This window comes from Gobio gobio (genome assembly GCF_949357685.1).
Source record: "Gobio gobio genome assembly, chromosome: 23".
Lineage (NCBI taxonomy): Eukaryota > Metazoa > Chordata > Actinopteri > Cypriniformes > Gobionidae > Gobio > Gobio gobio.
Genome location: NC_137119.1, coordinates 38,318,388 through 38,343,314, shown reverse-complemented (window position 1 = coordinate 38,343,314; position 24,927 = coordinate 38,318,388). Strand labels below are relative to the sequence as shown.

General features: G+C 37.0%; 1 protein-coding gene across 6 annotated transcripts in view; it reads right to left on the bottom strand.

The window, feature by feature from the left end:
• Positions 1-24,927, bottom strand: part of kcnc3b (potassium voltage-gated channel, Shaw-related subfamily, member 3b) — a 94,605-nt gene that overhangs the window by 11,218 nt on the left and 58,460 nt on the right. For 2 of the 6 annotated variants that reach the window (XM_079806280.1, XM_079806283.1), the window contains 3 exons: positions 19,159-20,155; positions 17,762-17,950; positions 13,318-13,338 (listed from right to left, as the gene is read on the bottom strand). In XM_079806280.1, the coding sequence (XP_079662406.1) occupies positions 13,318-13,338; positions 17,762-17,950; positions 19,159-20,155 (1,207 nt within the window). Of the gene's footprint in view, positions 1-3,088; positions 3,130-10,000; positions 10,605-12,253; positions 13,339-17,761; positions 17,951-19,158; positions 20,156-24,927 lie in introns of those variants that run through there. The other 4 variants (XM_079806282.1, XM_079806281.1, XM_079806279.1 and 1 more) reach the window with 3 other exon arrangements.

The window sequence follows — 24,927 nt, the reverse complement described above, 5'->3', positions numbered from 1 at the left end:
GGTTTTGGAACAGACTAAATGTTGAAGCAATTATTGAGTTGAAGTAATTCTCAACCAAGCGCTTCTGTATCAAATATCACCCTAAGGAGCTGATTAATACACTGCAGTTGAGTTAGTGAACAGATATGCTCTTGTGGACCGCTGGCTGGTTTCTTCCACAACCTCCTGAACATCCTATTAAACTTCACTTCACTGTACGGTCATAAAGCCTGCATTCAGAAAATATAATCATGACATAAAAAAATCTTCTTAACACACTGCATTCACGTCGTCAGAAAGATGACTCCTAAAATGCCTACGTTTGTGGAAAATATGTAAACATTACATTCATTCACCTGTATATATTCTCTTGCAAAATATCAAGCAAGTTTTATTTATATAACGCCTACCCAAAAGTTGTCGGCTAAAATATATAATATCCCCAGAAACTCTGAATTACAGTAGTTTTGATATAAACAAAAGTATTATAATTTCATCTTTTCACATGGTAATAAAAAAACAAAAACTTAAGAGTGTTATATTGAGCTTTTGTGAGTTTAGTAGTCAGGCTTATGTGACCAAACATTGAAGTGAAGTGACTTTAGCAGCGACCTTCCACCCACATATCAGATTGATCTGTCTCTCTCCCTATATGAGTGTTTGTTTGGGAGAGGAAGAGGTGAATGTGGGAAAAGTTTGCCGCATGTTGATCACAGAAAAACTCTGGAAGGAAAACAAGGACGATAACGAACAACAACAACAAAAAAAATGAAAGAAAACTTCCCTCTGAAAGTAGGACAACAGCTTGAACACACACACATAAATGCATTCAGACAGAAATTTGCTGAGTCAGGTCTGATATAAAATTCACACAAACACAGACGTGCACACACACACACACGTACGTTTGTCTTTGCATAGACAAAATGATTTTTAAACTGTATATTCTATCTTCTAACTCTAAACCCATCACAGAAAACGTTCAGCATTTTTACATTTTCAAAAAACATAATTTATTCTGATTTATAAGCCGTTTACCTCATGGGGAGCAAAACATGTCTACACAAGGATTTCATATACTATATCCATCTTTGTGTGGACATTTTAACCACATAACGTAGCGTTTACCTACCACAGACAAACACACACACACACACACACACACTACCAAGTCAACGATGTGCAATGAATTTCTGTGCAAATAGTTTGTAAAGGCATTCTTCTCATTCTTCTTAGATTGTGAACTGTTCAATGCAACAAATTATTATTGTATTTTGTTTAAATAAATGTTTCAATGTTTGCACCAGAGGGTCCAAAGGCGAACACAGACAGATGGACCAAGCGGGAACCATCGCAAAAACAACGACTTCCACATCCCGAACGGCCTGTGCTCATTATACAGTACAGCACGCCCGCAGCCTGACCACATACTCCAGGTGTACGCCAGTACAACACAACCAGTGCTTTATCTGCTGGTCTGGACAACAGCGCAACAAAAACAACCGGATTCTTTCACTCCTCTGCCTGGTCAACAGCGGTTCAGACAGCCACACGCCCTTTTTATTATGTTTGTCTAGTAAGAGCTTTTAAAAGGATTCCTCAGGAGACACAGCGCATTAGTGAGGGTGGAATAAGACAGGAAGAGTGAATATATTTAATGGGATTGATGGATACTCGATGGAAGTAGGAGGGTGTGTGAGAGTGTAGCGCCATTAAAACAGCCGGAAGTTTGTGTGACAGAGCGGTGGAAAAACAAACGGGCTGACTAATCAAACATGCATGTATTAAAAATGTAAAACCGAACTACCTTATACATATTTAAAGACAACATGAAATTAAAATGGATTTTATTTATTTTTATTAATAAATATACCTGCTCTTACTGATTTAAATGTTATATTTTTATAGCATACATGCATATATATATATATATATATGTTTGTAATTTAATATATATTTTAGGGCTGTCAAAAGATTAATCGCATCCAAAAAAAAAGTTTGTGTTTACATAATATATGTGTGTGTACTCTGTTAATTATTATTTATATATAAATACACACATTCATGTATATATTTAAGAAATATTTGCATGTATATACTGTATATACATTTATATAATCTATAATATATATAAATATAAATGTTTTATATATAAAAATAATATTTTTTTCTTAAATATATACATGCTTGTGTGTGTATTTATATATAAATAATAATTAACGGAGTAGACACACATATATTATGTAAACACAAACTTTTATTTTGGATGCGATTAATCTTTTGACAGCCCTAATATATATGTTTGTAATATTTAATGTATAATATTTTAAACATACTAAATTATTTTATTAATAAATATACATGTGTTTATATATATACACATATACATGTGTTTCACCTTAGGCTACTTGTAAACACATGGATTTTATTATATATATATATATATATATATATATATATATATATATATATATATATATATATATATATATATATATATATATATATATATATATATATATATATATATATATATATATATATATATATATAAACATAAAATCCAAAAGAAATGTATTGCCATATGTTTACAAGTATAGCTTTAGGTATAATAACCCTTTCCATGATTCAAACTAATCCAGATGTTCCAGAAGTTTTGTTCTATATTATCGAAGGCTAATGTGTTGATGTCTCATGTTGTCTGTTGTCTACTAAAATAAGCCTATTAATACCTGAAATGGTTTATATAGCATATTCTTGCTACATTATATACTTACAATACAGCAAATGTATGCCTAGATTACACTAAATAATGCAATATGCAACACAAAATAGAATAAATGCTTGAATTCCAGCACAACATTACCATATTAAATGCCCACAATGCAACCAGATTTGATACCTCTCATGCTAATGTATGCGTGTTACAGTTTATCTTATAATTACTTATCATGTACATGTAATATTTTTCAATATTACTATGTTCAAAATGCTCAGTAGGATCAGTGCTACAAGACTTGCATACCTACTGTGAAGCAGGAAAACCTCATAAAGAAGTGTTTCCTGTTTGAACATGTACAGAACAATTTAAAACAGTTGATATACCTACCCATAGTCACGCATTAGAAACTCTGGTGCTGCACTGACGGCCTGGAGGCGAATGAAGGATGAGATGAGTGTTAGTCACACAGTGGAAAGAGTTAAAAAGAGAGTGAATGACATGAAAGAACAAAAAAAGGGGTGTGGTCTGCAAATATCAAAACCACATTTAGATGCCCTAATAAGTTCGAATCTTTAATAAACGCCTCATATAGCATCAGCATCATTGGATAATGATGATGACAAAAACAGAAAGTGGCATCACCTGATACGCTGACACAATAATGAGCGTGATTGAGGTTATTATGAGTGTTTATGTAAGGGCTGGGTTGAAAATATCAATTTCACCTGAACCGATATCGATCCCGAGAATCAATCTTTTAGTCTTCACTAATAGCCTACAGTCTAATAAATCGTCTAATAAATTGCAATAAGCTTTGTGCCTTGTTGTATTTTATATGAAACTAGTGGTTCAAGTCCTCCAGGGAAGTTCGTATTTACGAGTTGGGAAGTCGTGTTTACGACTTCAGGTGCGTTCAAGTCACTTTTGTCAGAGCAAGGTTTTTAAAATCAACTTCTAGGAAATTAAGAAAAAAGACTATGCATCAGGTGTGTTTTGATTTTTTATGCTTAATTAATTTAAGGCACTGTAAACTTTATCATTACATTATATTGTTATATTATATTGCTGCTATTATATGTTGTGCAGGCAATTAGCTTATTTTGTTGTAAATAAAAAAGTCTGACAATGTCACAGCTAAATACCTATAAGTATTGTGGTATTCCCGGTTTTATACAGTCTATGGGTATTCCACACATTTCTCACAGACACATCCCAATTTACTATCAGAGTTTACAATTGGGGCGTTCATGTTACGGTCTTTCTGACACAACTTGAACACACCAAAGTCTCAGCTTTCAAATTCTGTAAATTGACCCTTTCACATTTCCGGGTTTCTCAGAAGCGGAAGTCGTCAAAGTTGGGTATAGTTCTATGCACCATATTCCTGACGAGCCTACTGAGTTTTGAATTATGGGTGGTTTGGGGAACTTCCATTCAAAAAGACTGAAACGAGTCATTTCAAATCATAAGGTTGCGCAACAAATAAACCTCATCCGTCAGATTGACTGAATGAGCTGTCAATTTTCCTTCATATTGTTTTTTCAGACATCATGAGAATAAAGTAACACTTGGTATTTTAACGTGAGATGTTATAACAAGAATATATATGGCAAGAGCTCTTTTCATTTAAGATATATCCCATAAATAATTCACTGGAATGCATGAAGAATCTCTCGTTTTTCTCCTCAAGTCTCTTTCCAGGTTTGTTTACAAAGGTAAATCCAATTTATTATTTGTCAAATTGACAGAAATCACTTTGAAATAGTATCACGCAATGCTAAAGTTTATTAATGAACATTTTTGATTAAGGTAATGGACATTACATAATACAGATATATATTACTATAGTGATACACTATATTGCCAAAAGTATTGGGACACCCCTCCAAATCATTGAATTCATGTGTTCCAATCACTTCCATGGCCACAGGTGTATAAATCAAGCTCTAGGCATGCAGACGCTTCTACAAACATTTGTGAAAGAATCTCAGGAGCTCAGTGAATTCAAGTCCATTTGAGAAATGTCCTCACTACTAAATAGTCCACGGTCAACTGTTAGTGATGTTATAACAAAGTGGAAGCAATTGGGATCAACAGCAACTCAGCCACGAAGTGGTAGGCCACGAAAAATCACAGAGCGGGGTCAGTGCATGCTGAGGGTCACAGTGCGCAGAAGTCACCAACTTTCAGCAGAGTCAATAGCTACAGACCTCAAAACTTTGTGTGGCCTTCAGATGAGCTCAAGAACAGTGTGTAGAGCTTCATGGAATGGGTTTGACAACCTTGGGGTTGTGATTGATGATCAGCTAAAATTCACTGACCACATGACTGCAACAACAAGATTTGCACTATTCAACATTAGGAAGATTAGACCCTTCCTATCAGATCATGCCACACAACTACTGGTACAAGCTCTTGTTCTCTCCAGACTGGACTACTGCAATGCTCTTCTAGCGGGCCTTCCGGCATGCACTATCAAAACCCTTGCAACTGATCCAGAATGGCGAGGTTGGTCTTTAGTGAGCCGAAGAGAGCACACGTCACGCCTCTCTTCATCAGTCTGCACTGGCTACCAATAGCCGCTCGCATTAAATTCAAGGCACTGGTGCTCGCCTTCAAAACATCCACTGGCTCTGCACCAATATACCTAAACTCGCTCGTTCAGACTTACACACCCTCCAGGAACTTGCGTTCTGCCAGTGAACGACGCCTTGTGGTGCCATCCCAGAGAGGCATGAAATCGCTGTCACGGACCTTTTCCTGGACCGTTCCCACCTGGTGGAATGACCTGCCTATCTCAATTCGTGCGGCCGTGTCTGTAGCCATTTTCAAAAAACATCTAAAGACACCTCTCTTCCAGCAGCACCTGACCAATCAAGAATAGCACTTATCATTCTATTCATTGTCTGTCTGTCTAATTTATAAAAATAAAAAAAAATTCTGTTCTGAGCTAGATTAACTGAGACTTGTTACAGCACTTGCATATTGTGGCCCTTGACTGCTCTAGTTGCTTCAATTGCCCTCATTTGTAAGTCGCTTTGGATAAAAGCGTCTGCTAAATGACTAAATGTAAATGTTTCCATGGCCGAGCAGCTCATCCAAGCCTTACATCACCAAGTGCAATGTAAAGCGTCAGATGCAGTGGTGTAAATCTTGCTCTGTCTGGCAATCCGATGGACGAGTCTGGGTTTGGCGGTTGCCAGGAGAACGGGACTTGCCTGACTGCATTGTGCCAAGTGTAAAGTTTGGTGGAGGGGGATTGTGGTGTGGGGTTGTTTTTCAGGGGTTGGGCTTGGACCCTTAGTTCCAGTGAAAGGAACTCTTAATGGTTCAGCATACCAAGACATTTTGGACAATTTCATGCTCCCAACTTTGTGGGAATAGTCCCTTCCTGTTCACAAACACCAGTGCACAAAGCGTTGCTCCAAAAAGACATGGATGAGCGAGTTTGGTGTGGAGGAACTTGACTGGCCTGCACAGAGTCCTGACCTCAACCCGATAGAACACCTTTGGGATGAATTAGAGCGGATACTCTCGTCCAACATCAGTGCCTGACCTCACAAATGCGCTTCTAGAAGAATGGTCAAAAATTCCCATAAACACACAATGTGGAAAGCCTTCCCAGAAGAGTTGAAGCTGTTAGAGCTGCAAAGGGTGGGCCAACTCCATATTAAACCCTACGGATTAAGAATGGGATGGCATTAAAGTTCATGTGCATGTGCATGTAAAGGCAGGCGTCCCAAAACCTTTGGCAATATAGTGTATATACTCAAGAGAGGACCATTGTGCTATATATGCACTAAATTACATATTCATTATAATTTTTACTTAAAATGTATGATTGAATAAATTCATCATAAAAACAAGTTATGACAGCCACCTTTAAATATTTATAGAAACATAATTATAGCCTATCATTATAAAAATGGCCTTTTTAAATATGTTTGTATACAAATCTGTTGTTAATTGTAACCTTTAATAATTTTTTACAGTACCTGATATTATGCAAATGAAACAATATCGAGTCGAGATTGGGAACTGAATCGAATCATGAAATTTGTATCAATGTCCAGCCCTGTTTTCTGTCATATATGTTGCTATGAAGGTCCCACATACAGTGTGCAGTGAGAAGCTTTATTCCAGCTCAGTATGCCGGCATATCGACCGCTGGACTGTTAGCGATAGAGAGAGCTCACATTACCCACAATTAAGCTCTATTGATCGGCTTGTGACCAGAACACAGAACACCACAACCATGGCGGGCTGCTCACCGCTGGAATGTGCTGTAACAGGAGAACAGATCAAATGCACTGATACTGTTCTCTTATCAGACTAGTCCTTAAACTTAAACAGTGCCACTTTTAAACCTTTAGTACAGCAAGATGGCACAATAACAGAGATGCTTGTTTTTAGACAATAAATAGGAGGCCTGTAATACAGATGCCATTGAAAAAATGGGTTTCTAAATGACAAGTTGTGATATTTGCAGACAGGAAATGCACCGTTGCAAACACACACACATGCAACATGAACAACTACACACATGGACATGGAAGGAGTGTGTGTGTGTGTGTGTGTGTGTGTGATATGAGATGGGTTCAGTGATATAAGTGAGAAAGCCTGTCATTCTAGTATATGAATTATCTGTAAATTGCATCAATTTAATCAATTTGCAAAATGTAAGAATTTATTATAATGACTATAATAGCCAATGTATTCATTTCTAATGCAAAATGAAATTTTAATTGATCAAATCCACCCGATCTAATTCTGACATGAACGTGATCGAACGTATCTCCAGCTACTTTTTGTCATCAGAATGTTTGTGAAAATAATTAAGAATTATATCAATTGAATTTAACCAAATTGTGACTAAAATTCAGATTTCCTGATGCATTATTTAGAATGCATTGCACAATTGAATCATATCATCAGGGCAAATATTTACACGTCTATATGTAACGTATAACCGCTTCACCGCACACAGACTAAATATAGTCCTGATGGAGACCCTGTTTTAACGGAGAAAAAAGAGCCTTCATGCGGTGTCCTTGACGGATCTAGAGCACACGTGTTTAGTTTTGAAAAATGTCCTGCTCAAGGCATCTTTCATAAAGACTATAACTTTGAACTTGTAATGCAACTTTAGGCTACAATTTGTGTATATGGAAATATCAATGAACTGAGAGACTGTTATGTGAAGACACCCGCTTTACACCTTTCCTGAAACAGTTTAAGGCGCTTCAATAATAACAAAATATAATTAAATCCATAAAGGGGTCATATCATATTATTCTATTATTTATTATAAAAAAAGCAAAAACTATTTTTTTTAACATATAATGAAAATGCATGATTATCGCTGATTGTCAAGTTAAATTGCAATTTAGTTTAATTTATTAAAATCAGTATTAAAATATATACATAAAAATGTATATAAATAAATAAACATATACAGAGCAATTCAAATTTTATAATAAATGGCCTTTATATTTAATTTAGGAAGACTTGATACATTATATCATATATAAACTTTTTGCAAAAGTTAAAAAATGTAATTAAAATTAAAATATTAAAATAAGAAATTAGAAAATATTAAAAATAAATAATTATACAGCAATACGACTTTAAAAAGGTTTTTAAAATACAAAAATAATAATTATTTAAAAATATTAAAAATGTAATTTTTTATAAAAATATTTAGGAATGTTTGATTCATTATGATATATGTATAAATGTGTAAGAAATTATATATATAATTATAAAAAAAAAAAAAAAATAAATTATATATATATATATATATATATATATATATATATATATATATATATATATATATATATATATATATATATATATATATATATATATATATATATATATATATATATATATATATATATATATATATATTATTTTTTTATTTATTTTTTTTACAAACAATGAATATGCATGGTGATGTTCAATTGCAACTTTGCTTGATTTACTAAAATCAATATAAATAGCAATATTACATGCAATATTAAAATATAGAAAATATTAAACAATAAATAAATAGCAATAAGACTGATGATTTGAACTGGAAAAGGAATTTGATTCATTATGATATGACCCCCATACAATCAAATTCGCTTTTAGTCTCAAATAAAAATACATCATTTATGAATAGTGTAGTTGCTACAATGAAACTATTGATGTTTGCTTGCGAGTGTTGAACACACACGAAAATTGACCAGTGACAACACAGTGTCAGTGAAAATTGACAACACACACACACACACACAAGACCATAAACATTTAAGACATACAACAGGACATGGAGGAAGACAACAGAAGAGAGAGAGAGAGAGAGAGAGAGAGAGAGAGAGAGAGAGAGAGAGAGAGAGAGAGAGAGAGAGAGAGAGAACTCACACTGGCTTACAGAGATCCTTCACAGAGACTTCAGAAGTCTGATACTGACTTTGACTCTGAGCAAATAGCCTCATGCAAACAGCATTAGAGCAGGGCAGGTCGGTGCGCGCACGCACGCACACACACACACACACACAGACGCACACAGACTCCTCTAAGAACAGTGAATAGCATTTAGGGATTATATTGCACAGGAAGAGATCGCTTTAACACCCAGAGCAATATGTGTGTGTGTCTGTATAGGTTCCACAGATGGCAGGAGTATATTTAGATCTTAAATCGACTCCCATTGGCACAGGGAGCATCACGCACACAGTTTACACTCACTGTATCGTGCCCAATTAACAGTCTAATGTCTGTTCAACGAGGCCCTATGGCTCTGTTCCAAACCCTAGTGTGCTGCCTTGCTGTCTACATAGTCAGTTCGCTTCTAAGGCAGCATCCTAGCTGAAATGGGACCTCATAAGTGACTGGTCTGAAATGCTCTCCATGGCCACTAACTTTGTTAATGATCACTCACACACCACACAAATAGTGCCGAAGCGCCCGGGAGACTCGACGGATGCTTGCAGTTGATTCTAGAGGAGACTGACATCAGCAGTTACAGCACAAATAATACTCAAATAATGGGTGAAATAGAGCATTTTAAATGGATGTCTTCTTGGAGGAAAATCACAATGCATTATGGGATAGTGTTTTTCATGAACGTTACATATGATTCCGCCTTAACAAGGTATCTTATGAAGGCAGCGTAATTAGGGTTCTTGCCATTATGGGTTTTTGAACAAACCCATAATCCCAAATATTAAACGTTGGCGTGTAACTCGCTTTTACTTTTATACATTTTCAAACCAGTGTTGTTGTTGTCAAATTTTTTTTGTTTTTTTTAAATACATTTGAAATAAAATATAAATATTAGACGAAAAACTGTTGCTTTGGAATAAAATAAATTAAAGTTGAAGTACTAAAATTACTAAAACTAAAGTTGAAATAAAAATAAAACAGAAACAAAACAAAACAAAACAAAACAAAAAAAATTACTAAAACTTAAATCTTAAAATATCACTGAATTGATTATTAAATTATTAATTGATTGTTAAAAGCAATATTAAAATAAATAAATATAATGAAATAAGATGTTTAAAATGTAAAAAAAATTCAAATAAATTTTAATATCTCAAAAGAGTTGATTCATATGTTTTTTACAACAAGAAATAAAGTATTTTATTTCTACTTTATTTCATGGCGATTGCTAACTGTCAAATTCAACTGAAATTAATAAATATTATTATATACTAAAAAAACACATTAATAAATTTGGAGCAATACGATTTTCATTAAAAAAATATATACTTTTTATTATAATTCCTCATCAACACCCTCACTATCAGAGAATATCAGAGATGTTTCTTTTTAATTTCTAATGTCAGATTACAATATATGTAATTAATGAAAATATTGTAGTTGCTCCATATGCTCTATACCAGTGGTTCTCAAACCTGTCCTGGAGTACCACCAGCCCTGCACATTTTGGGCCCTATCATACACCCACGCAGTTATCATTTTCACGTCCAGTGTCCTGTTGTTTAAATAGCAAATGCACTCGCGCCATCTGTTCGGTCACGGGCGTGCTGGTCTGAAAACCAGGTGTGTTCAGGTGCATTGATATTTTGAGGCAACTGAAAACGACTGCGCCACTGACCAACAAAATCCTGGTCGAAAGTTTTTTTGGTCATTTAAAGAGCGCATTAGTAATATGCGCCTATAGGCGGGTGCACAACACGCGTACACTTATTACACACACAGCAGCACACAAACATTTTTAAAATCTAAAAATTAAAGGATTAAAATGTAAAAGCCTACATGTCATAATGGATAGTCATTGCATGCATCAGAATTAGTCTACCAATTTGCTAGTCTGGATGCCAGCCGAACTTAGCCCCGCCCACAACATGAGGTCGGGAAGTTCGCTCTGCACTTGATCCGTTGTGGAGCAACTATACTCGAACCAGAGCTGTTTGGACCAATCAAATTGTCAGGACAGGTTTTATACGATGATGGACAGATGATCAACAGTAACATAATCATCCACGTCACCAAAGAGTGCTTGGGTTGATTTCGTTTACTAAACCGGGAACTTGTTTGTATATGCATTCACCTTTACTATTTCTCTCAAAAATGATGATGGTGTTGGTAAGTACTCCGTGTAACCTTAAATTAATTTACAACACCGGCAAAGATCGTTTACACTCATCTTCTTCTTCTACTTCTTCCAGCATACGTGCAGTTCTGTTGACAACTATGCGTCGCTCAACATACGGTTTTGAAAAATGGACCATGCGCCGGGCGCACGACCATTAAACTAGCAAAAGTGAAAAGTGCACTTGTGCCGTGTGCTTCAGACCCTGCGCTCAGATCGCTAAAATAGGGCCACTTGTATATCTCCCTATATCTGACCAAGAGGCAACCTCCCGCAGTTTCTCTTGAAGCCAATACGGAAGTGACTTAAACTGCAATTCATCGACTGGCCACTAGGGCTCCAGACGGGAGCAGAATCTCATTGAGCCCCATGTTAAAATTACCAACTTTACAGCAGAATAAAACATGTTTACAGTCTGGTACAAATTGTGGTTTTGGTCTATACGGCTAATTTTGCCCTTCATGACGACTGTGAGGGGGGTGATTTTTTTTATAACTCATTCGTTTACATTATATAAAGCATTAAAGTTCTGCATTATTAAGGGCGTGGCCACTTTGAGTGACAGGTGGATAGCCATTTATCTGCTGTCTGTTAGTCATCGCGTCACTTCAGCTCCGCCCACGTCCCGCCTTTTAGCCCATTTTCTGTTATCCGGGAGTGACGCGCAATGACGCATCTCGTCCATACTTTGCGCTTCAAAACTGCTCATCGGAATCCTATGGGTGACGTCACGGACACTACGTCCATATTTTTTTTCTCTGTTTTTTTCAATTTTTTTTCTATTATATTTTTCCACAGTCTATGTATCTGACACACCCATTTCAGGTCTTGCAGTCTCTACTAATGAGCTTGTGAGTTGAATCAGGTGTGATAGATGAGGGAGACGTATAATGTGCAGGGCTGGTGGTGATCCAGGACAGGTTTGAGAACCAAATGTTTGCTCAAAGGTTTTGGAACAGAGCCTAGACATTTAGCGAAGATGTTTTAGCCATATAACAGAACTCACACATACACATACACATCCTAAACAGACACCGGACACTGGTCTTTAAAGCTTAACATAATGTTATTTCTGTGTCTATAGGTGCTCTGGATGTTAAAGTGATAGAGCGACTGCCGTCCCAGGAGACGATGCGTTGCTCAAGCCCAGGATAAGTGCTGGGAAAACACGGCTTGGGTTTTGCCACGGCTCATTCTTACCTGCTCTACGTCAGTCTGTCTGTGAGTCTGTCCAAATATCCCAGTGTCTGTCTGTCAACCAGTCAGTCAGACGTCAGTTACACAGCACACACACACACACACCTCAAAAACGAGAGCTAACACACACAGACTGTCGCACACATGTAGGAGATTCCGGCTACGCTAGGAACTGAAGCAGGTTGAGGTCGCATGAGCAGATTCATAGGAATCCATGCCACACATAAACACTCTTTTTCTCCTTCAGTCTTTGCGTTTTCCCTCACAGACGCTTTATAAAAGTGTTGCTATCGGCAGCAACATCCACTCAAAAAAAATATTTAGGCCTAAATTGTCGATTTACGCATTTGAATTGCATTTAAACTCACTGTGTAAAAATGCATATGCAATTCAAATATATAAATAAATCTTAAACTTAGGCCCAAATATGTTTTTGAGTAATGCGTTGGAGTAAAGTGTTTGCAGCATGGCATAGAACCGAGAAATCATGCTCATTTGAATTCACCTTGACCTCTATCGACCCCTGACCTTTAACCCTGAGGTGATTCGACACAGCACAGCGAACACCTTAACAACCTTCGAGTGTGTGTGTGTGAGCAGTTTTACGTGTTGCCTTGGTGCGCACGTTCTCCATCGCGCCAGGGTTAAAGGTCACCGGAAGAGTGAGGGGAAACACATTGAAAACACAATAAGCGACGTCACGTCACGACAAACACAACGCACGCACACACGCATACACACACACAGCGAGGAGGAGGACGGGGGAGACAGTAGAACAGTGAGAGAATATATGAAGAAGCCAACATACAAACGCGGGATATGACACAACCTGAAGAAAAAGACAATACAGAGCGTGTGAGATCCCACTGAAAACACACACACACACGCACTGCAGCAGGTGCAGTTCCATTTGTAATTGCAGTGGATCTCATATGAGATTGAAAGCAATCTTTGTTACACAACTCAGTGTCCAACTTTGTCCCATATGCATGTTTTTCTCATTACAGAGTATGAGGTTAGTGTAACAGACCTGAATACGTCCGAGTAAAGATTGGGTTTCTGCTCTCTTCTTTTGAACATAGTAAAGAAAGAGACAGTATGTATATGCAACATTTTAAAGGGTCTTTAAAGGAATATTGCAGCTTATTTTCAAACCTAATAATTTAATTATTTTACAGTCATAAACTAGCAGAACAAATAAACAAAGTGCAACTATTAACTCTTGTGAAACATTAAATGTGTTGGCTTGAGACTAGCGTGATATGACCTACTACACATCTTTCTGTAATACTCAAATCTGACTGGTCAATCGTTAATATAGTGATGTCTCACTATTTACTTAAAATTTAACGTTGATTTATTTATTTCTGTCCAAAAATTTGAGCTCACCAAGCCTGCATTTACTTGATCAATCAGTAATATTGTGAAATATTATTACAATTTAAAATAACTGTTTTCGATGTGAATATATTTTAAAAAGTAATTTATTCCTGTGATCAAAGCTGAATTTTCAGCATCATTACTCCAGTCTTCAGTGTCACATGATCCTTCAGAAATCATTCAAAAGCCCTATTCGGAGGGTAATTGTTTCTCGTGGGGTCATAAGGTATTTTCATCATTGACTGTGATATTATTGCCGTCTGAATCCAGAATGTCAATGTTTTTCTCCCAACCAGCCGTTTAAAATTCCCCGGCCGAATAACTTATTGTTTTTTGACAAACACCAATGTCGTGTGGTCATTGCCGTCCGAATCCACATCTCTAGTTTTCAAGAAGAGATCACTTCAAAATTCACTGTTTATATCCTTTTTGACCACTGTGGAGCACCATACCGTTGCGCTTCACTGTAATTTGGATGCATTTTAAAGATATAGCCTACACTTTTATTACCGAAATGTTGGAAAGTATTTACAAGAACAATCTTTCATCACCGCTCAAAAGAGAAAGAGAAGAAAAGCACGTAAACCTTTGAAATGGGCCGTTATTACAGCAGCAATATGTTAAAATAAGTACATGCAAATGTAAATAAGACGCTTATTAACTTATTTCCGCACATTTCCACATTTTTTAAATGACAGCCATCATTTTGAGATAAAATACAAGACAGAAAATCATTTTAACTATAATTCGTCTATCTTCCTATTTTTAAACAGGAGATTTAAATAATGAAACAATAACTAGGATTTTATTTTTCTACTATTAAATTAAATATGAATTTATTCGTATTATTTGAAGCATATGACATTTTATTTACAGCAGACACTCATGCGACCGCCCACGTGAGCAGCGCATTCCACGATTCGTAGGAAACTCGCTCCTCCGCCGTAAATAAATCTCCATCCGAATGCACAAGTTTTATCACTGAGGTGACATGCAAATTAATTTTTACGAACATCCACATGAGAAACAATTACCGTCCGAATATGGCTTAATATACTGATTTGCTGCTCAAGAAACATTTCTTATTATTATCAATGTTGAAAACGGTTTTTGCGGCTTAATATTTTTGTGGAAAATGTGATTTTTGTCAGGATTAATAGAAAGTGAGAGAAAAAAAAACAGCATTTTAACAGATATTTTGTAACATTATAAATGTCTTTACTGTCCCTTTTGACCAATTGAATGTGTCCTTGCTGCATTTCTTTAAAAATAATAACCTGGAATATTCCATTAAACACATTTGAGTGCTAGTCTACTGTCCTCCGCACACAGTGTCAGAAAATGCACTTTGTTTCATCTGATTTGTGGCATCTCACTGTATTTGTGCTGAGTTTCTACATGCCTAGTGCTAAAGTGGGTGAAAAATTGTCCCCAGTGCACAGACATTTTTGTCATTGACTGTCCAGAGTGGGACGGTCAGCAATCTAAGAAGTGGCCAAACTGCAAAAACATACAAGAGTGTGCGAAACCCAAACTTAAACTCATATTCAGTAACATTATACAACATTAGATTCATTTCCTTTAACAGATGAAACTAATGACAGTTTGTTAGGACAACAACACAACATCAACACGAAAAATTACACCCATCAACATCGACACACCCATGCAGGTGTAAATGTGTGTGTAATTGTGTTAAATATCCTAGATCATGAATAATCGGACTTTATGGCCATGTGTTTGTATGTTTCTATTGCTGTGGTTGGTCTTTACCTCTGATAACTAAGGTTTGATCCATGCCAAGACAGAGTTTGCATTAATATCCTTCCAGTTTATACCATTCGTCTGTGAGGGGAGGATTAGGGGCCGCCGGCGGATATCCTGACTCTAACTGTGCCAAATGGACTGCCAAGGGGACGGCAACCAGGGGCGTATTGTGCGTGCATGGATAGGACATCGCTTGTTTTTGTGTTATTGTGGATGGAGAGGAGATTTGTGTGGTTGTTGGAGGTGTGTAACAGAAGGTTTGTCACTGAAAATTAAGACCAAGGATCAAGGAAAACGCAATGCAAAACAGAAATTGAGAAAAGAGGATGGAGAATGTGAGGAAAGAAATGGAGGAGAAATTGTGTATTATTATGAAAAATTAGGCGTGCAAAAAACCACCAAACAGAATTAAAGGAAAAAGGTGTGATTTTCCAGATATCAGTGTGTTTTTAAGGATGTTTTCACACTTGAATCCTAAAATAACCAAATTCGAATCCCTTGAAGTGGACCAAAAACAACCCAGTTCACTGTCTTCACACTGTTTTTGGCCTAAAATGAGGGTTCGGATTTAGCATTGGCTCAACCAATGGTGCAAGTTAACGGCGGGATTATATGTTTGCCCATTTTATTTGGTGCCGCTATTGGCTCAGAAATTACACCCTTCACATTTATATCTAATTTATTCATGGAAAATTACGGTAGAATAATAATACATTTCTGTGATGATTTCCTCACTTTGATGACTTTGCTGCTAAATGATTGTCAAATATTTTATTAAATATGCATTAAAATGGCATAATCGGCTCATGTCCTCCGATACCTTAAACTATGGAGCTAAAATAGTCTCAAAAATAATACAAATATGATACACAAATGCGCAAGCTTATTCACATTCACAAAAAAGTTACAAACAGCAATTTATAACTCAGTTTAAAAGTATCTGTCAAAGGGGTAAGACAAATTATATTTTTTCCCCTTAGAATTACCCCACTCATGTTTTAAGCATAAACTCGTTTACTTTTGATATATTTTTCAGAAGTAATTTTGCTTCTCAAATAAATGTTTCTTGATTTAACAAAAGTTGAGATATTTCTACTGGAAAACAAGACAAAGATACTGAGAAATAAAGTCATTTTTTGCAGTGCAGAAATCACACTTGATGATTCGCAAATGTAGATTCGACAAATAAAATTTTGGAAAAGTACAAACATGCTTGTGCGTTTAAGAATTGTGTTTTGCATTTGCGAATCTTAGTTTGCGAATATAAATTTGGTTGGGCACTTGCAAATCGCATGTTGTGTATATAAATTAGGTTATGATTTGTGAATTGCTGTTTGCAAAAGTATAACATTTTTATGCACTATACAAAACAGCTGAAGTAATTGACTACACAGATGAGAATATAAAGTGAACCTGGCATGCTTTTTGTTCAAAATGCACGATATAAGCGAACCATACAGTTGGTTTAAAGTGAACTAGTGCTTAAGGATCGCTGTGTTCATATGCATAAACTAAATTGCAATTCTCTACTGCTTGATTGTTTATATCATCGCAAAAGGTCAACTAAATTATCGCACAGCTCTATATACAGTTGGATGTATAAGTAAATCCAACATTATCTGCATACATACAGTACACATGTAAAGCAATATATGCTAAATAGCTCATCTCAGTGGCTTGATAGTTTAAATCAAAGCAAAATGTATCTATATAATCGACGCCCATCTATAATCTGCTAAATGCGACTATAAGGCAAGATATTATAAACATTAACATTAGGTTTTTCTGTAAAGATGCTTTGAAATAAAGCGCTATATAAATAAAATTGACTAATTGTAAATGCTCTCATCCTCCTGAAACCACCCAAGTGTGAAAACACCCAGAGATGTTTAGTGGTTATGTAATCTGTATTTTTGGAGAGATGGATACGAGTGTGTGTGATGGGCAGGTTTTTGGGGGTTCTTTTAGGGACGCTTGTGTGTGCAAACTGTTAGAAAGGGATCTTTAAGATCTAGCACGGAGGCTGGGATTGGGCCGAGACTGGTTTTCCCTGTGTGAATGTGTGTGTGTGTGTGTAACTCGCTTGCAGAAGCATTTAAACGTACCTTTCCGCACATTCCCATCAGTGGGTCGAAACTCTCGCGTGTTGAGGAGGAAGCAGGCTCTGTCCTGCTGGTAGCGTTCTTGTGTTTGGCCCACCGGGCTGCGCTCGTCCGGACTAAGAACCTGATCGATTGTGGGACAGTCCTCGTTTGCTAGAGCGGCACTGGCTGCGTCACCGTTCTGCTTCGAGTCTGAAGAGAGACATGAATCGACAGAGAAAGAGTGAGACAGGAGAGGAGGAAGACAGGGAATATTCAACAGGAAGCAGCTGATTCATGAAAATCTGGTTCAGATATGGTCAATTCTATAAGCTTCTATAGTTCTGCACTGAATTTATAGGTTTAGAGTTTATATTTTTATTCTGCATTAAATCTGCAAACAATAAGTTGGAGCTAAATACTTTGGTTGCTGTTCTTCTTTAAAGAGTAAATAACAAGCAAGCCCTTGAATAAAGAAATTACAATGCACCTACATATGGAACTAATGTGATAGCAAAGTGATAAGTTGTTGTTATAGATGAAGAAATAAAATATTAGGCAAGGTTATGTTTTTCTGCCCTGTACCTTATAGAGCTAAGTGTGACCCTATAGAACTATTAGAGACTTGCAGGTTTAAAAAACAATGAATAATTGATAATAGACATAATAGACATGACATTAGCAGTGGGTCTGGAGAAACACACACACACACACACACACACACACACACAGTTGTTTAGTGTTAGGACATTATGCTGCATTGTAGCGTTTTAACATGGTTGTGGCTTTGTACGTGATTTATTTTCATTTTTAGGTTCACAGAGATGATATATAAAGATAAAAATCAATATAATACAATATATAAAAATAATATTTAGTAATAATAGGCCTAAATAAACCATTCACAATCATTAAATCATTATCCAACAATAGACATTTAAAATATAAATATATAAAAAAATTATATAACATAATACAATATAATATAACATATAAAACAAAATGTAATATTAAAAAAATGTTTGATATAATATATTTTTTTCTGTTGGATTCCAAGCTTATATACACACACACATATATACAATCTATACATAATGTTTCTGTTGGATTTAAAGCTATAATATAATAAATATAAATCATATATAAGCCATTTTTCTGTTGCATTTCAGACAAAAATAACCATATTATGATATATTAACCATTTCAACCACTCCACAAACTGTTCAGTACTATCATTAAAAATATTTGACCATATTGTTGAAACTTGTTGTTCTATGGCTTTCACATGCCATAACATAAGATGACCAAACCCTATGGAAAATTCTTATGGAAAGAATCTTCCATAACGAGGTTAAAAACAGTCAATGAAAGAGATTTTGTGGTGCACAAGAAAATCTGTGTGTATTTGTTCTGTATCTCACCTCTGTTAATCTCTATGATCTCCTCCTGAGCTAGAGGACAGTCTCCTGCCAGCCCGCTCGACCCCAGCCCGCTCGACCCCAGCACGCCGCCCAGCACGTTACCCAGGATCCTCTGGGGCGAGGCCGTCGCCATTGCAAGGGCATCCGGCTTGCAGTAATTGGGCGAGCCGGGTTGCGGGGCTCGCGGAATGTGTTTGTTCTTCTTTTTGGGCAGCTTTTGCTTGGCCATGGCCAGAGAGTAATACATGCCGAAGTTGTTAACAATGACGGGAACGGGCATAGCAATAGTCAGCACACCCGCGAGGGCACACAGCGCCCCCACCAACATGCCTGACCACGTCTCCGGATACATATCTCCATAGCCTAAGGTGGTCATGGTCACCACGGCCCACCAGAAACCAATGGGGATGTTCTTGAAGGTGGTGTGCGCGCTCGCAGTAGGGTCGTCCGGGTGGGCTCCTATCCTCTCGGCGTAGTAGATCATTGTGGCGAAGATGAGAACGCCAAGAGCGAGGAAGATGATGAGCAGGAGGAACTCATTGGTGCTGGCGCGGAGCGTGTGCCCAAGAACACGCAAGCCCACGAAGTGACGCGTCAGCTTGAAGATACGCAGGATTCGGACGAAGCGCACCACGCGCAGGAAGCCCAAAACATCTTTTGCCGCTTTGGAAGAGAGTCCGCTCAGACCCACCTCCAGGTAGAAGGGCAAGATGGCCACGAAGTCGATGATGTTCAAAGCGCTCTTGAAGAACTCGACCTTGTCGGGACAGAAGACGACACGCGTGAACACCTCGATGGTGAACCAAACCACGCACACTCCCTCCACGTACGTCAGCCAGCTGTCCGTCACCACCTCGTACACGATCTCCTCTCTCGTCACGTTCCCTTCTGTAACGTTCTCGGTTTTGTTGTAGATGGTGTTGAACGCTTCGTGCGTCTCCATGCAAAAGGTGGAAATGGAGATGAGGATGAATAGCAGGGATCCAAACGCCACATACTGAAAAACAAGAAAGAAAGGCAGAGTTTAGCAGGGGAGACAAAAAAATGATGGCAACTTTGGTTCAACACACGAAACTGTCAAAAATTATTTATCGAGTAAATCATTACGAGTACAAGTTGTAATCGCTCCCTTTTTTCTGTTGGATTCCTTATATACCTTACTACACACACACACACACACACTATATTGCCAAAAGTATTGGGACACCCCTCCAAATCATTCAATTCAGGTGTTCCAATCACTTCCATGGCCACAGGTGTATAAATCAAGCACTGGGCATGCAGACGCTTCTACAAACATTTATGAAAGAATGGGTCGCCCTCAGGAGCTCAGTGAACTCAAGCGTGGTACTGTGATCGGTTGCCCCCTGTGCAATAAGTCCATTCGTGAAATTTACTCACTACTAAATATTCCACGGTCAACTGTTAGTGGCATTATAACAAAGTGGAAGCAATTGAGAACAATAGCAAGTGGTAGGCCACGTAAAATCACAGAGCGGGGTCAGCGCATGCTGAGGGTCACAGTGCGCAGAAGTCACCAACTTTCTGCAGAGTCAATCGCTAAAGACCTCAAAACTTCATGTGGCCTTCAGATGAGTTCAAGAACAGTGTGTAGAGCTTCATTGAATGGGTTTCCATGGCCGAGCAGCTCATCCAAGCCTTACATCACCAAGTGCAATGCAAAGCGCCGGATGCAGTGGTGTAAAGCACGCCGCCACTGGACTCTAGAGCAGAGGAGACGTGTTCTCTGGAGTGACCAATCACGCTTCTCTATCTGGCAATCCCATGGACGAGTCTGGGTTTGGTGATTATCAGGAGAACGGTAATTTTCCTGACTGCATTGTGCAAGTGTAAAGTTTGGTGGAGGGGGGATTATGGTGTGGGGTTGTTTTTCAGGGGTTGGGCTTGGACCCTTAGTTCCAGTGAAAGGAACTCTTAATGCTTCAGCATACCAAGACATTTTGGACAATTTCATGCTCCCAACTTTGTGGGAACAGTTTGGGGACGGCCCCTTCCTGTTCCAACATGACTGCACCAGTGCACAAAGCGTCGGGCCATAAAGACATGGATGAGCGAGTTTGGTGTGGAGGAACTTGACTGGCCTGCACAGAGTCCTGACCTCAACCCGATAGAACACCTTTGGGATGAATTAGAGCGGAGACTGAGAGCCAGGCCTTCTCGTCAAACATCAGTGCCTGACCTCGCAAACTCGCTTCTAGAAGAATGGTCAAAAATTCCCATAAACACACTCCTAAACCTGTGGAAAGCCTTCCCAGAAGAGTTGAAGCTGTTATCGCGGCAAAGGGTGGGCCAACTCCATATTAAAACGGATCAAGAATGGGATGTCATTTAAGGTAATCTGCATGTAAAGGCAGGCGTCCCAAAACTTATGGCAATATAGTGTATATATAGTACCATTTTACATTTTCTGTAAACCTGTTTTGAAACAATACGCATTGTGTAAAGCACTGGACTGAACTGAATTAACAAACATGCATTGTTCCGGTAAGCAGATGCTTTTATCCAAAGGAACTTGCAATACACTCATTACAGACACAATCCCTCCGGAGTAACCTGAAGTTAAGTGCCCTGCTCAAGGACACGGTGCTATCAGCTAATGACCCAAACCAGCATCCGCTTTTTGTCTTAAGCTTTAGCCATTACGCTAAAATGGTAGAACACAAACCCACAACCTTAGATTCATTGTGTGATATCCACTGTGCGGGAGCCGGGAACCCACATGTATATATTTGTTGACAATGAGTATAAACCTAACCTGTATTGTATCGAAAACTAGACTTGGACTGTGTGTGTTTTATACAAATCAACAGTATTAAGATAGTACCGGCAGATGAATAAAACACATTCTGGTAATTGCATACAATCCTCACCTCTCAAATATGATGAAATGATATTTACAAATCACCTCTGAAAAAGTTGAATCCATGCTACCTCTCTCTATTGACTAATGCAAAACTAATAGTTTGTCGTTCAGATGTTTATTAAGGGATCTGTCCTCGACATCATTTTATTTCCTCTAGAGTCTAGACATTGACCAGTCCACACAAGATCAGTTTTCATAGACATGATGACCATGCATGCATAGCTTCATATATCTGTGAAATCACATGGACCCTAATGACCTATTTGTCCAACACTGAGCTCAGGAAAAACAATACGTTTCTATAAACGGAGGCATACAGTATCATAGCTTTACATACAGATCCCTGGCAATGTAAGGAAGTGAACTGATGATTCTTTGATCAATGCAGTTCAATAACAAGTAATCCAAAGCATAATTTCACAGAGAAAGACATGTAGAAAGAGGGCTATATACTGGATAATAATAAAAAAAACCCCATTAAACTCAGTTTTTAAAGATGAAAATCATATTCGTTGAGTGAATCACAAATTGAGTGAATATATAGGAGAATTTTAAATAATTATGAACATGATAATTTCCTTTTTAAAAGACGTTTACATGTCTTCAATTAACTGTCAATCTGTTACTGTTACATTTAATAAATACTAAAACTGAAAAAAGTGTTAAAAAAAAAATCACATAAACTGAATAAAAAGACAAGTGCATAACAAAATGACTAAAATTAAACTAAAATAAAAAATTTAAGCTGATTCAAAATATGAATAAATACTATAACAGTATACTACAATAACACTGAACACAGCTCTGAAAAAAATATACATTTTAACCATTTTCCAAATAGTTATTCATATTTATAATGTGTATAATAATATAATATTATTCCAGAGGTTCTACTTCTACAAATACATCATTTATTTATATATTTAACAGAAATATTAATTTATAATCCACATTTATATCTGTTTAATGTTGCTTTCAACTAACCGTGTGACAAATTAAATAAATATGACAATATAATGATAATACATTTCATAATTCCAGCATTAGAATCCCTCCTCTGGTCCCAAGACACTGTTTCCTCTGTATTTGGTCTACTCAAAAGCGTGCCAGAACCTTAACTAGGTCCTGACGTATACACACACACACACACTCAAGAAAATCTCCATTAGTCTCATATAATCTCTCACCTAAATTCTCTTTTACACACTGATTTACCTCCGACTGTAACCCACAGAATAAAAGGCCACTAAACACTCCAGGGCTGGTGTTTGATGCCCATTTAGGAAATGACCCTGCTGTTATTCGTTTTACACATTCAATTAAGCGTTTAATTCACAATCAACCTGCCAAAAATACTACATTCATACAACCATTTGATTGTGCAAGCAATTTCTCTCTCAAATTCACAAGTCTTTGCAAACGGAATAGAAGAAAGATCAAACACGTATCAAGATTTCTCTCTCTCTCTCTCTCTCTCACTCACACACACACACACACACACACACACACACACACACACACACAAACACACACACACACACACACACTCAGAGCCACTCATGTGCGTGAGATGTTCCAGGCATTTAGGACAAACAGGGTTGAAAGCCTCTCCTCCACTCCACCCCTCTATCTGCTCGCTCCATTTATCCCTCCATCCAAGACTGCTTTGTTTCACAGGCTGCCCAGGATTTGTACTGAACCATCTACCTCCTCTTCTAACACACACTCACACACACACACACACTTGTGTCTCTATCATGGTGGAGGCTTGTGCGTTGTACTAAAGATATTTTCTCTATTTCTAAACTTTTGCATTTTTTAAACTTTCATTAAAGTCACCATGAAATCAAAATTGACAATTGTTCAGTTGATTGTTTCTTATGGAATATTGCAGTATTTATTATAAATGATTTATCAGTGCACATCACATTTTAATTCATGTGCCCTCATAATCTTTAATCGAAATAACTTCCCCTCCCTCTTGCAGCGAAATCTCTTCTCTTCTCTGATGACGTGTTTACTGGCGTGAGGGCGGGGCAACCTGTCACTCACAGGAGATCCACCAATAGCAAACCACAACCATCCCCAAAGACAAAATCAAGCCCCGCCCCACATTTTTTCTCATTCTAGACGCTTTTATTTTATGCTTACATTAAAATACAATTTAGTAATACTGCAAGAAAATGGAAGTTGTAAATGAAACAAAGATTATTGGAGTACATTTTACAAGAAAATACTATTTTAGGCTTTTTCCTTCAAAATTTCACGTTTAATTCAGTGTGTTAACTGCCGATTTGAAACAATTTTCATTCATAAACTGCAAGTAAGTTTTACTAATAATTAAAAAAGAAAATCCTGCACCATTTTCTTTTTCCCCCCGGCATTAAAGGGTTTTTATAAAAGTATAGACTAGCACAGGGGTTTTCAAACTGGGGTCCGGGGACCCCCAGACGGCCGCAAAGGAGTGACAGGGGGTCCGTGGAAAAGTCTAGAGAAAAACCATGAAAAAATGTAAATAAATAAATAAGATTAAAATTAATAAATGAGTGATTTAATGTTAAATTAACATATAAAACATGCACAAAAATAAATAAGTAAATAAATACATTGGCTCAGTTTCTTGTTTTTAAATTTGCTTAAAAGTGTAGAGAAAAGTAAGTATAAAATTGAGTAAATAAATGAGATTAAAATAAATAAATGATTGAATGGTAAATTAACATTGATAAAAATGTCAAAAGTAAATAAATAAATAAATGAGATTAAAATAAATATATGTGAAAAGCCATTAAAACTGTGAATATAATAATAATAATAATAACAAAATTATTGAATAAATATGCAAACTTTTAGAGAAAAAACACATGTGTATATAAATGTGTTTTTTC